This window comes from Dama dama, chromosome 9 (genome assembly GCF_033118175.1).
Source record: "Dama dama isolate Ldn47 chromosome 9, ASM3311817v1, whole genome shotgun sequence".
NCBI lineage: Eukaryota > Metazoa > Chordata > Mammalia > Artiodactyla > Cervidae > Dama > Dama dama.
In genome coordinates this window covers 106,980,430-106,994,471 of record NC_083689.1, presented here as the reverse complement: position 1 = coordinate 106,994,471, position 14,042 = coordinate 106,980,430, and the positions used below count along the sequence as shown (strand labels likewise).

General features: G+C 42.5%; 1 protein-coding gene across 1 annotated transcript in view; it reads left to right on the top strand.

The window, feature by feature from the left end:
* Positions 1–9,506, top strand: part of FBXL17 (F-box and leucine rich repeat protein 17) — a 512,447-nt gene extending 502,941 nt beyond the window's left edge. Inside the window, exon 9 of the mRNA XM_061152120.1 lies at positions 6,672–9,506. Coding sequence (XP_061008103.1) covers positions 6,672–6,812 — 141 coding nt within the window. The 3' untranslated portion in view covers positions 6,813–9,506. The remainder of the gene's footprint in view (positions 1–6,671) is intronic.
* Positions 9,507–14,042: the final 4,536 nt, after the last annotated feature.

The following is a 14,042-nucleotide window of genomic DNA, read 5'->3' as shown; positions in this document are numbered from 1 at the left end:
TGTCCTATGTAAAGTATTTTCAGCTGCACTTAGATGACTCATCTCATTGACATGCAAATTGGAGGTATTACTAAATTCCCGTCCCCCTTATTTTATCCGTTTTAGCACGTGCCCATCTTGGAGCCAGTGGGCACTTGGCGAAAGAGCAACTGGGTCTCATTTGCATTTGCATCACCCACGAGGATTTCTGCCGGCACCCAGTGAACGCCAGGCCGCAGGGAGAGCCGGCACGTGTCCCAGGAGCTGAGACGCTCCTGACTGCCGGAGAGACCACACGCTGCCCCCAGGCCGCTGGGAGTCAGCCCGCAGGGCTGTGAGCAGCGAGGGGCCTCGCCCAGGGAGCCTGCGGGGATGGCAGACCAGTGTGGGGGGAGAGCCCTGAGTTAGGAGGCGGGAGGCCCCTGTGCTGTTTGCCACACTTTCCAGGGTTCCCTGGGGGCTCCTTACCCCTCGGCCTTGAGAAACGGGGGGTCCTATTTTCTCCCCCACCACTGCACCAAGCTCAGAGCAGTGCCATCGCAGAGAAGAACCCCCTCGAGTTTGTTAGACAGGCTGGAGAAGCGTCGCCTTACAAAGTGCAGGACAGATGAGCTGTCTTCTTCTTGGTCTTGAGCACCTGTCTTTTCTCTCTTGAATAATACGCATGTATTTCGTGCATGTGGTATCGAAGCTGATACCTCCATGTCCTTCCGGAGTCCACTCAGACACCCCTGATTTTGGAAAGCCCTTTCCAGCCCTCCTGGCGGAGGGCTGCCCAGTTCTGCCCGCAGCCACCTCTCCGTGCCCTGGTAAACAACTATGAGCTCAGAAGGACCCTTAAATGTCCCAAATTTTCAGAGTCTTCTGTGGGGCCCTCCTGGGTCTGCTACCCTGAGCAGGGCGGCCCTGGTGCTGCGAAGTGAAGTATGAAACCTTCTGAATCAGGTGGGTTTCTGCAGAGCTTTGAAAACCTGCACATAGCCAGTCGCCATTAGCGTGCTTCTCAGCGCCGTCTCCCCAGTATACTGAGCCACTCATCTCTAATGGGAAGGGCTGCCATCAGTCAATCTGAAGAATAGCCTAAGGCTTCCCTGGCGGCTTAGATGGCAAAGAACCTGCCTACAACGTGGGAGACCCAGGTTGGATCCCGGGGTCGTCAAGACCCCCTGGAGAAGGGAATGGCAACCCACTCCGGTCCTCTTGCCTGGAGAATCCCATGGACAGAGGAGCCTGGCGGGCTACAGTCCAGGGGTCACAAGAGTCGGCCACGACTGAGCATTTGACACGCTGTAGCCTCAGCACTCCCTTAGCGCCGCCCGTGGCCTCACGGCCCAGCAGGCAGCGGCTCGTGACGCCGAACCGCCCTCGCCAGCCGCTTTGGTCTCCTGTGCGAAAGTGCTGGGAACCCAGGTGCGTCGGGACAGAGGTACCCGGGGAGTCAGACGGCGAGAAGAAAAAGGAGAGGCGCCCCAAGAATCACCTTGTGTGTGAACTTCGAAGGATTAGAGGGGCTTGGAGCTGCCGCAACGTCAAGATAATGGAGCCTGCCCCCACTGTAGCTGAACACAAGTTATTGCCGCCATTTCTCAGGCAGTGCTGTCTGGTGCCCTTCTGGTTACTCAGGACATACTCGGGGAGCAACCCTCAGCCAGCCAGTTTTCACTGAGTACTTACTGTGTGCTGCTGGGGTTTGGTAGTGAAGAGACGCAGGAGCTTACATTCTGATGGGGTGAGAACATGCCAGATAGTATGTGTAGGACCGAGAGCAGGGAGGTGACTAAGCGACTCCTTGCTGCCAAGGAGCTTATGGTCTAGGGAAATACAATACATTTAATGCTTGGGGTACTTCAACTAATGTTCACTTTTTGCAGGGAAACTTTCTCCATTAAAAAAATGATTTTAAGTAAATCATTATATTCTTAAGTGTAGTTTTAATATATTCCAGTGCCAAATATGTCCCCTCGACACAAGAAATACATTCTATTTTATAGCATGAGTCAAAGAGGAAATAAGAATAACTTAAAATGAATGGTTTCTTCAGCAGATGTCATCAGATATTGTATTTTTTGAGCAATAGGTATTGTTGGGGAGATAATTTAGGCCTAATCTTACACTTTCTAGAATTTTCTTGGAAAAGTGTCAGTAAGGAGGTGAAGAAACAGGTGATGGTTTAGGTAAATAGGTTAAACTGAATCTCAGAAACCCTGAACAGTCTCTCCTCATCCTTCTATGGTAAGCAGCAGCAATAGGATGAAACTATGGTATGATTTACCTTAATTAGCACAGCAATTTGCCTCACATTTTCAAAAAGTGCTAATAGATGTTAACTCAAAATAGATTAAAATACCAGACAAATTGCTACTACCTTAAAAGAGTTATAATAATTTTGAAAATGTAAATTATGGTTATACAGTCTTTGGAGAGAACTATAAAATCCAATTTTTCTTATATTTAAAAAAAAAAAGAAACCTGTAGTACATGCTTCCCCCTCCCTTTAATCACAATAATTTCTCCAAATGATACTGCTGAGTATTTCTTTAAGAAGATCCACTGCATTTTTCAAATCTTATGTGTAATATAGAAATTGCCATTGATAGTTTTCAGCAGAGGAAAAAAAAATTAAATACAGACAACCAAGGATCATGGGGAAAATGTTTTTAATTCATCTTCATGTTCCATTTTTATGTTACATACATTTTATGAGTTGGAACAGAGAATAGTTCTTTTCATTCTAGCAAGTGGAGCTGTGCATGACAAAATGTCTGCAGAAATGCATATGTAGGCCTAAGGAGTTAAAATGATTTGGACCGTCCCAATGTCTTACACCCAACTTTTTCTCTAAGGCACCAAACTGCTTATGGCGTCCATACAAAGAGGTGAGCATAGTGTATACTTGTGAGGAGTAAATGAAAATAGCTTCCGTATAAAATGTGTCACACCTTATCGCCAGGAGACACTATAAGTAAAAGATAGAACTTCCCTGGTGGGAACACATGTATTTCCCCTGAATAGCTTCTACCCAACAAAGCTCTGAAATGGAGTATTTGCATTTTCCCTACTGCTTTATTTTCTAGAGTTTACAGAACACAGAAGCAAACAGATTGCTTAGGAGACACGTTGCACCCACAGAGGATTACCTGCAGCACTTTTGCACAGCCACACAAAGCCACATCGCTGTCCTCTTCCCCACAGCCTGTGAGGGCCGGAAACCGAGCACTCGGTAGGTTCCCAGCTGTGAGCGGGCCTCGCTTTATGCGACGGAAGAAGGCAGACTGAATTTCAGTAAAGCAAGGGTATAAAACACATTAAGAGAGCTGACTGACTAAATTAACCCTACCGTGAGTCTCTGCTAGAGTCAACAGTTAACCCCTAACTGAAGCTGATTCATGTGCTTCATAAATCGGTATCTTCATGTGTCAAGTTTGCTTAAGGTGAATTTTACCTCCTTCGTGCAAAGCAGCTATCACGTAGTGATATTTTATCTTTGTAAAAACTGGGCCTCCAAAACAAAACGCCTGTCAGCCCTTGGTGTAAAGCTTGTGCAGGCCTACATGTAGATTAGGAAGGACATATTGTAGAAGACAAGCCCCGCCTTTATGGTGCGTTTAGAGGTTTTCTCTTCTTCCTCCGTTTTCCATCCATTTCCAGTTGGTTGTTTCTTGAATGCTAGGTGATTGGGGCCGCATTTACTCTCTTTGCTATTTGAGGCAGATTTTCTGAAAATCCTCTGGCCAGGTGACTTCAGCTCTTCCTTAGTGAGACCTGCCTCCTTCTAGGTTTATTTGTGGAAGCAGGGAAGAAAGTAACCTCACCCACAGCCTGGACAACTTCAGGTAAAGGAAAGGGAGGGTTTCCTGAAAGTGGCTGTGGAAAACCTGGACTGTGTTACCAAGAAAAGTTTCAGACTCTTCTCCAGAGAGCATTAAGATAGAATAGATTCTTCTTATATATGAAGTAGATTATCAAGGGTGCTTCTTACCGTGTGGTGATAGCTAATGTTATCAAGGTTTATTTCTGAAATATCTCAGAAGTTGAATGATACTGAACATCACTGTAGAGAACTGGTCACCCTACCACAGCATTAATCAACTCAGTAAATGATCATTTATTGAGCATCAGCTCTACTAATAGGAACCACCATTTAGGGCTTTTTTATGTCAGTCACAGTTAGGCACATTATTTTATCCTTGTAACATCCTACGACATCGGTACTTCTATCCTGTTTTTACAGTTGGGAAACCAAATTTTGAAGGGAAACCAGGATTCAGACCTGTGCCTGACTGACTCTGAGGTCAGCTCTAGTCACTAAGTCTCTTCTCTGCTTTGTACACAGCTCTGTAGTCTTATTAAAGATAAAAGGCGGCCTCTGGTCCCCAGACTTTGGCTCAGGTAGAAGAGAGTCAAGCAAAGAGGTGATTGCAGCGCAGCGTGAGGGTGCTTAGGAGAGAGGCCTGCAGGCGCCTGCCGCGGGTTCGCAGAGGAAGGTCGGCTCGGTCAGGGAGGCTTCCTGAAGGAGGGCGTCCCTGAGCTGAGGACGAGTTCTGGGGAAATTGCTGGGCTTGGTCGGTAGTGCGTTAGTGTCTGGCGTCACTTTGCTCTTGGGTTTCTGTTTTTCGTTTGGAGTTTGTTAGTGTTTTCTCTTCCATTCACTAAGAAGTAAGTCTGGCTCATGAATAACAACATGATCATGGATCATGGTTCTTGTGGATCTTACATTGGAACAAGAGTAGACATTAAACAAAGCAATTATAAATGAACTGTTGAAGGTGCCATGAAAAAAAAGTAGGCAGTGCTGGAAGAGAGAATAACCCGGAAGCCTTAGCTGATGTGAGGAGGGAAGTGGGGTGTGGACGAGGATCAAAGTCCCCAGGAGATGAGGCGGAACTACGACTGAGGAGGGGTAGCCATGGAGGGGACTCTTAAGGGGGAGGGGGGTTTAAAAGTACTCCAGATAAAGAGAACGGCAGGTGCAAAGGTCCTGAGGCCAGAAAGCACTTGGACAGCCTCATAACTTGACATTAGGTCAGGTGATCGGATAATATAAAAAATGTACCAGAGAGACAGGCATAGCTAGGTGATGCCTGACTTTGTAAGTCACTGTTTCAAGCAGCCTCAACTCAAGCTAGACTTAGGTAGAATTTAAATTAAAAAAAAAAAAAAGTTGTATTGCTTAGAAATCCTTTAAAGGTCAACAATTGATATTCTCAACTCTGATTTTTATATGTTTTTCTTTTTATTCAAAATTATTTTCTTCGTGTTTTTGTAAACAAAAGTCATACATTGTAACCCAAAAAGATTGAACTGCATAGCTTGGTTGAATTTGGAATGATAATTGATTTCAATACAAGAAAGTCTTGAATAGAAATTCTGACAAAATATAAGTATCATCAGTGCAATGTGGAAATATCAACTCTGAATTTAACAAAGACTACATGTAATGTAGTTTAACAAAACACCATGTTATTTCAGAAAAGTGCAGAGGACTTAATGTCACAGTCAGCATACTCCCAAGCTGGCTTTCAAAGCAAATTGCAAGGGTCTGATATTGTTTGAGGTTTTTCCTGATGGTCCTGATCTTTTTCAGTAGTGGACAGACGTGGAGAGGAAGCACAAAAATGTGTCTCAGCAGAACCTTCTTGCAGACCAGCTTATTCAATATAAATGAAGCATTATTGTATTTGAAAATGCCCAAGTGTTCAATAAAGATTTTAAATAAAGCAACCTAAAAGTTGCGGTTCTTAGGTTAATAATTTATTTATCTGAAGGATGAAGGAAGCTGTCTGCTTTTGTGATATGAACTGCAATCAGCTTAAAAATAATTGACAAATTAATCCCTTCACAGCACAGCAATTGAAAAGGTGTTAGTTTTAATTAGGCCTGTCTGATTGCCTTGTCTAATCAAGAATCAAGGTGGTGTCTTTGATGGTTAAGGTCTATTGGGGCCATCTCTGACCTGCCAGCCATGTATGTTTTAGTGATTGATTCCTCACGGTTTCAGCCCTTTTCCACAAAGGGACCTGAAGTTTGCCAGTACCTTAACATTTAAGGGGAAGAAAAGCAAACATTTTGCCCAGCACTCCTATCCAGAGTCCTGTGTATCCTCTCTAGCAGTCTACAGTTCTCTCCTAAAAAAGCTATCAGGTGGATGGCAGAGTCAGAGGCATGTGAGAGTGCTGTCTCATGCTGCCTTCCCTCCCAGGCACTCACCCTTCAACAGACACGGTTCAGATCTAGACAGGCAACGCTCATGTATGCTCCTAGAAAGCACTGACTTGCCGATACCTTGCTGCTGCTGCTGCTGCTAAGTTGCTCAGTCGTGTCCGACTCTGTGCGACCCCATAGACGGCAGCCCACCAGGCTCCTCCGTCCCTGGGATTCTCCAGGCAAGAACACTGGAGTGGCCGATAACCTTACATCTTTAAAAATAAAACACCCTGTAGGGGTAACTTAGTACTATGTAGAACTTAGTATTACTTACTTAGTACTACATAGAACTTAGTAGTACTTAGTACTATGTAGAACTTAGTACTGCTTAGTACTACGTAGAACTTAGTACTGCATAGTACTGAGTACAGTGTAGAATGCAGTACTTAGGGCAGGTCTTCCCAGCAAACACTTGCCGGCGCCGCCGAGCAGGCGGAGGGGCGCGTCTCCGGGGCCCGTGTGTGACGGCGGCTCTTGCTCGCTTGCAGGTCAACGAGGTGACGGTGGAGCAGCTGGTGCAGCAGTACCCGCACATCACCTTCAGCACCGTCCTGCAGGACTGCAAGAGGACGCTGGAGAGGGCCTACCAGATGGGCTGGACGCCCGGCGTGTCGGCCGCCTCCTCCTAGGGTGCGGAGCCGCGGCGGGCCGGCCCCGGCCGGGCTCGGGACTGGGCTGTGTCCCCGTGCGTACCCCCGCCTGTGTGTATCTGCGTCTCGTTTGCATAGTGCATAGCGTCAGCACAGTTGCTATTTGTTCCCAGGTGAGCTGGCCTTTTTTTTTGTTTTTTCTTAAAAATGAAAGATTTTGACAGGCACAGACCTTTAGTTTTTAAGTTCAAAGGCTTATTTCTCTAATTTTTTTTTAAACTGTGGAATAAAAAAAAAAAAATGGATCCATTATTTTGAGCTTCTAATTACTGCCACTGGAGATGCCCCCAGATGGAGGCAGCTGCCTTCTTTCTTGATGGGGAAGAATTGTGCAGTTCCGCGGCTGGTGGCCAGCAAGGAGAGGCGTGGCACCGCTTAGAAGCCTGAGAACTAGTGCTTTTCAGGATTTCAAGCACATCCACGGGTGTCGGTTCTCAGCCTGTCTCACAGGCGTGCGCGCGCGCGCACACACTCACATGCACACACACGGCAGGCACTTTCTCTCAGGCCATTTTCTGATGCAGGGGCCTGTCTCCAGGCCACGCCCTCCCCTGCCACTCCTAACACACCGTCCCCAGGGGCTCCCCACCTGCCGTCCAGCGGGCAGCTTAGCGCCTAGAGAGAGCAGAGCCTTCTGTGAAGTTTCCCCGTGGAGTCAATGATCCGAACCCCCCAGCCAGCTCACAAACGTTAGTTATTCACTATTCTGCCAAATTCTCTGGAGTACTAAGTATTTTGAGTTTTACGTTAACATTATGTTACCTTTTATTTCATGGATAGTAACTGGTCCGGATATATTTTAATGATATTTGGAGCTAATCTTAGCATTATCCACATTAAAGTCACCAATGTAATTAATAGTATGCAGTTATTTAAAAAAAAAAACTCTACAGATCATTTAATTATTTTTGTTAATTTGGTAATTATGAAAGTATATTTCTGAGATTTGGGGCTAGTCACATTAATAGAAGATTAATGAATGAGATATAAGTAGACAATCTTTCTATTGATTTTTTTTTTTTTCTTTTTGCTTTGCTTTGGGCTTTAGAACAGGTTTTTTGGAGATGTGCATGTTATATTTTGAATAGTTCTTATGCTATTGCAAAGATCTATTGCTGGTTAATGTATGAGTTTAGAAGAAAAATTAGAAAATCTTTTCATTAAGATTCTGTTTACACTTGTCAGAAATAAGCATTTCTTTGTTTAATTAAAGATCTCCAGCTTTCAGTTTAGGCAATACCTATTAGTAAATGAATATACGTTTTGATCTCACACATCTATACAATTAATTCATAGTAGGGACTCAGGCTCATAATAACCTTTCCTATGTCTTGATTTATAATCAAGACAGCAGGGAGCCTTTTTAAGCTAAAGCGTGATTATCTTTCACAGTAGAGTTAGATATACAAAACCCTGACTTGTGAGTTTGCTATTTATTCTTTCTCAGTGTGGACATAACTGTTTTTTTGGTCTTTAACAGATATACCCAGATTTGAATTTCACTTTATAGAAGTCCCAATGTTCCTAAAATGATACTTGCTGTCAGAAGTGAAAAATAGCTTTACATTCAAACACCATTCACTTATTTATAGTAACTCCTTTTGTGTAAACAACTGTTTCGTTTGATCATGTCACCCTGTTTCTGATGTGGCGTGTTTTTGCTTTTAATTCCAGTCAGTTTTGAAAATCTAATCGCTAAGCACCAAAAGTATTTTTTCCATCACTAAATGGGTTACTAATTTAATTTGAAGGGAATAAAATTTATGTAAGAAAAAAAGCTGTTTGCTATTAATAAATTGTAATTCTTCTTACACATCCAACTGTATCGTCTTCATATTCATTTCCCCACCACTGAAAAATATCTTAATTCACAATATTTTAACTGGTTTTTAATCCAAAACTAATTTATAAGATGACATGTATAGTAATAGCTTGAGGGAATAAGCAAAAGTTTAATTTTTATATATGTCACACTATATTTTAAATAGTTAAAAAGACAGAAGAGGGGAAAGCCATCAGTGATATAGATGGTGCCATTTCAGTTCAAAGTTGTAATAATCTTGGGATGGTTGTCAAATGTTTCAAAAGTGTATAATTGATTTTTTTTCATGTTGTGTTGTTTGACTCTGCAGTTCCGCACTATAACATGCTTTAGCCTGGGGGGTGGGGTGGGGTGGGGGACTTGCACTTATTCTTTAAGATGTCGACTAACCCAGAAAGCCTGATGCATCATAACCTGGAAAACTGCTTTGGTATATTTGTAGGAATCTGTAGAAATACCATATCCAGCCTCAAAGCACTAATCTCAAAAACAACCAAGAAAACATCACCTTGAATGATCCTGTGATGGTTGTTGAATGTGTTCTCATTAGATGCTTTGAAATAAGGCTTAAAATGATTTTTTTCCTGGGCAATCTAAAGTTTCTTTTTTTGCTTAGAATGTCATAAATATATGTGAACATGTTTAACGCAGGGCTTTTTATCCTCTCCAAAATGTCAACAGTATTTTCAGAATAAAGACTATATGAAATATATTGCTGTAGTGGAAAATTCTGGTCTTTTGTCTTTAATGTCTTTTTGAGTGGATAAAGGAAATTCATCCAGTTTGTAGTTTCTATATTTCTGTGAATCTTTTGACCTTGCAATGGGTTGCAATAAAAGAGAAAGAAAACACAGTGTCTTTTGTTTTCTTTGAGAGACAATGAGTGGCCTCCCTGATGCTGGTTGGGTGTGAGGCGTGAGGCGTGAAGCAGTCTCTGTCCTTGTGTGTCTTACTACAGACTTTATGGAGGTTCAGATAACTCAGAACAATAAACAAGGCTGAATTTAGGAGGTTCTCATTTGGCCAGTGAGTCCTGAGATAAGATTGAAAACCTCAAGGATTTAAATAATAGGTTTGTTTAAAATACCGTTTTCTAAACACTCATTCATTTACTTAGCAATTTTTCTTCAAAGTATAAATTTGTTGAGTTAACAACATGTGTCAGGCACTGGGCATTTTAAAATAAATAAAACTCCTTTCCATCCTGAAATTGCTCATAGCCTAGCAAGAAGATAGTCTTAAAATTCTTAGCCATAGCAGTGGAGCACAGTGGATGTAATAATTAGCGGGAGCACGGATAGGAAAGGCGATACCCTCTTACAAAGAGTGAACTAAAATAAAACAAGGAAAATCAGATGGTGAAGAGGCAGACAGGAAAAAAATTAACCATTTGCAGCCTTGGCAATTTATACATTGTTTTTTAAAAGGTTCTCCTGAAAATTGGTGTCACTGGCTACCATTCACATGGGCTTATCTGAATCTACAGTATTTGCATCATTTGTGTTGCTTATAACTGTGTTTTTAAAAGGATTCATTACAGGAGTTCTCACTGCCCAACAAAAGCAGACAGAAATCATCCCGACTGACAAATAGCATGCCAGCAAACATGAACTCACACTCTGAATCATAGAGAACAGCAGGAATAAGCCAGCATTATTGCAAGTCCATAGAGGAAAGAAGAAGAAAGACTAGACCCATATCCTCAAAGGCTTCAATAGTAAAGGTTAAGCTACATAATTCAGAATAGATGTTTGATATATTCAAGTATATTAAAAATTATTTACAACATGCATAAGAAAAAACTACCAAAAGAGGAACAAAAATATTTTTAAAATAAAATTTCTAGAATTTGAATGTTAAATGGATATATTGAATGATATATGGATATATTGAATGAATAATTGAATGTTAAAATGGAAAGGCATTAGAAGAAAGGATTCAGCTATAGAGAGAATTCATAAACTGAAAGGTTGATCTGAGTAAAGTGAAGCAAAACTTGAAACAAAATCATGCTTTTTTTTCCTTCGTGTGGATGATTTCCATATGGATGGCTGAGAGGTTATAAGACACATGGGGCATATTATGAGGCTCTCAAATGTATCTGTCTAATCTTGCAGAGGAAAAAAAAAAATAGAACAAAGGAATGGCAGTGTTTAAGATTATAATGGTGTTTCATTTGTTTATGAAGAAGAAAATAAAGATTTTAGGGAAGAATATCAAAGGCTTAATTTTGGGTTAAATTTGAGATGCTTATTAGACATCCAAATGAGTACACTGACTTATGCAGTTTGATACAGGAGCTCCGTTCCGCGGAGAGATATACGCTGGCATTTTAAATCATGAGTCTGTCTGAAATTATCATCTCTGGTCGCCATCCATTACTTTAAATAGAAAACAAAGTCTAAGCAGGAAGAGGAAGCAAAGCCTTCAAAGGAAAGTGAGGCAGAATAACCCGAGAGGGAGACGGACACCCAAGTATGTTCTATCCTAGAATCAAGTGAAAGCAAGCACAGTTAAATCAGCCACCGCTCAGGGAGACCGTTTATGAATAGGAGCGGGAAAGGGTGACAACCGCAAAGGTTCAGAGCGGTGGTCACACCCGGCAGGCAGGCGTGGGCCACACGGGGGGCTTCCACTCAATCCGGGCTTCTGCTTCCTCAGTTGACGCGTGGATCACCAGCGCCCGCTTTATTAGCGTGCTTCGCGGCATGTGCCCATGTGGCACGCTTTGTCCGATTTTACAGGAAAGTTCCGTACCTTGGTTAAGCTGGTCGACTGGAGGTCCAGAATTGCTCGCCCTAGATGCACACTTGCCTCCCCGTGTGGGGTGGAGGCTAGCTCTGCGTGCAGCAGAGTTCACCCGGACCCCTGCCCGAGCAGGCGGCAGGCCTGGGAGACGCCGGCCCAAGCTCGCTCCGCTCCTGCGCGGGGAGCAGAGCGTCGCCTGCCTCTGTGACTTCGCTGGAACTTTGAGCGGAACAGCTGTCCCCGTGCGGGGAAGGCGGTGGGCACTCCTGTGGCGGGTCTGCCGCGTCGTCCCCTCCCCGCTGCAGGGGCCGCAGAAGCGCTGAGCGGCTTTGCAGAGCACTGGGGCCCTTCATTATCCCTTCTTTTTCAATTGCACAGTCAAATCTGGTATCGAAACCTTTTTAGGAACGCAGAGGCTTGTCTGATAATGTGAAAATCTATAGCTGAAAAGAACAGTCAGGGTAAAGTCCATCCATTTCATTATACGAACAAACCACGGTTTATTTACTGATCCTTCCATTGCTGAATATTAGGTTATTTCCCGTGTGGGTATTATGCTTACTAAAATTCATCCCCAGTTTCTTGAGATAGCTAGTAGAAACACATGTAGCAATATTATTTCCTCAGTCCCTGAAATGCAGCCTTCTATCTCCAAGAAATAAACTTCTCATAGGCAGCATTTCCTTTCCTATGATTTTGCTTGGCTAATAAAACTGTACATGAATGCCCTCAGCCCAAGAAAAGAGAAATATCCAAAGAGCGTGTGTTTATTTCAGCTCTTTTATTCACCACGTGATAGGTGGGTGTTTCTTATACTTTTTTCAGTTTGGCGTCAGATCAAGTGGCAGGAGAATTCGTGGCTAGATCAGGCTGGTGGGCGCTCCACTGAGTTCCTTTGTATAACCTGAAATTTTCCAGTGGCGTGGCTGTGTGTATGCTCATGAGCTAATGTGCACCATACAATAGAAAACAATGTCAACTGAATGCAATCTATTTAGTCTTATTTCTTGGAGTTTTTAGTGATTAACATAATGGAAAATGAAAAATTAGTGGACTAAAGGGCTTTTTAAAAGCATTGTTTAAAAAAAAAATAGATGCTGCTTTGGTGGGCCTGGGTGGCTACTGACAATGATAATTTTTATAAATAATACCAAAATGAATGGTAAAAGCTCAGCAAGCTTGATTCTGTTAGAAAATAATTCTACTGTAATTTACGCAGCATCTTGCAACTGACTCACTTACTGGGTTAAGTGGGGAAAAAAAGACATCTTGATAATTGGATTTCAATGAAACTTGTATTAGTGTTTCTTCGATTCCAAATCAAAAGATGGATTGCTATTCAGGGCCCATGGATGAATATAGAGAGGTAAATACTTGGAAACACACTCATAGATAACTGAAATAATTGGGTTTAATGTGAAAATTCAGTTAGTGTCACCCCTCGTTATTAGATAACTTAGATGACCGAATTTGCTCAAATGTATACTAATGGACATTTAGTCCATTTCCTTTCTCTTTCCCTGTGGCTGCTGTTGAATGTTACTGTCCCCATTTCTTCCTCGTTATACTTCATCCTTGGAGCTAACCAGAGTCTAAGAGTATTAGTGATCAGAGTTCATTGCCTCCAAGGATTAATGATACGTTTGAAAGTGATCCCCTCACATGGAATTGGGGAGAGGCAGGGAGAATTAAGTAAACTATATAAGACATTCCGTGTTTTAAAATATTTTGTTGTGAATATAACAGAGAAAAGATGTCACACACGTGTGTGTGTGTGTTTGGTACAGTTTATTAAAATCACAGAGCAAGCGCCACTTAATACATAGAGCAAGGCTGGCATCCCAGAAGCCCCTATCCCAGATACCCTTTTCCAAGCATAGATGCCACCCTCCTTCCAGATAAAATCACTCTCCTGGCCTCTATAGAAATCATTTTCTTGCTTTTGTTTTTGTTCAATGAAAAGAAAATGTGTGTGTGGCCAGTGAAAAAGGATGTGAAAGAGATTCAGGGTTTGCCGTCTGAGTAAAGTGTCTTCTAGCTGCCACTGAAGCTTGAAAGAGTGAGTGAGAAATTAATGAAACAAACGTGGGGAAGTAGTAAAGATGGGTCATTTTTAATAAAGAGCACTCCAGGAAACCAGCATTTTGATATAAAAAAAATACCACCTATTTGAATCCTTAAAAATGTAGTTTGGTTTTGCTTGGTTCTGAACTTTACATGAAAGAATCATGCTGCTTTGTAGCTTTCTGTTTTCACATGACCGTGTTGGTAGGATCCACGCATTTCATTGTGTGGAAATGCCATTCTACTACTGAAAAGCGTTTGGTTTGTCTCCAAACCAAACATGTCCTTGTACCGGTATCACAGTACATACAAGCACACAGGATACGAACTTAGGAGAAAAACGGCTACGCCTCCCATATCTTCCATTTCATTAGGTGAATCCACACCACTTCCCAAAACTGTGGAAGGAATTCACATTTCCACCAGCAGAGCATGGAGGTTCTTACTGATCACCTATTTGCTTCCAGTTGCCCTGCAGGCGTGTCTTGTTATGGTTTAGTCTGCATCCTCCGGAATATTAGGAAGCTGGGTACTGTTTCATCTGTTTATTGACCACTGAGGAAATTATGGTTGTA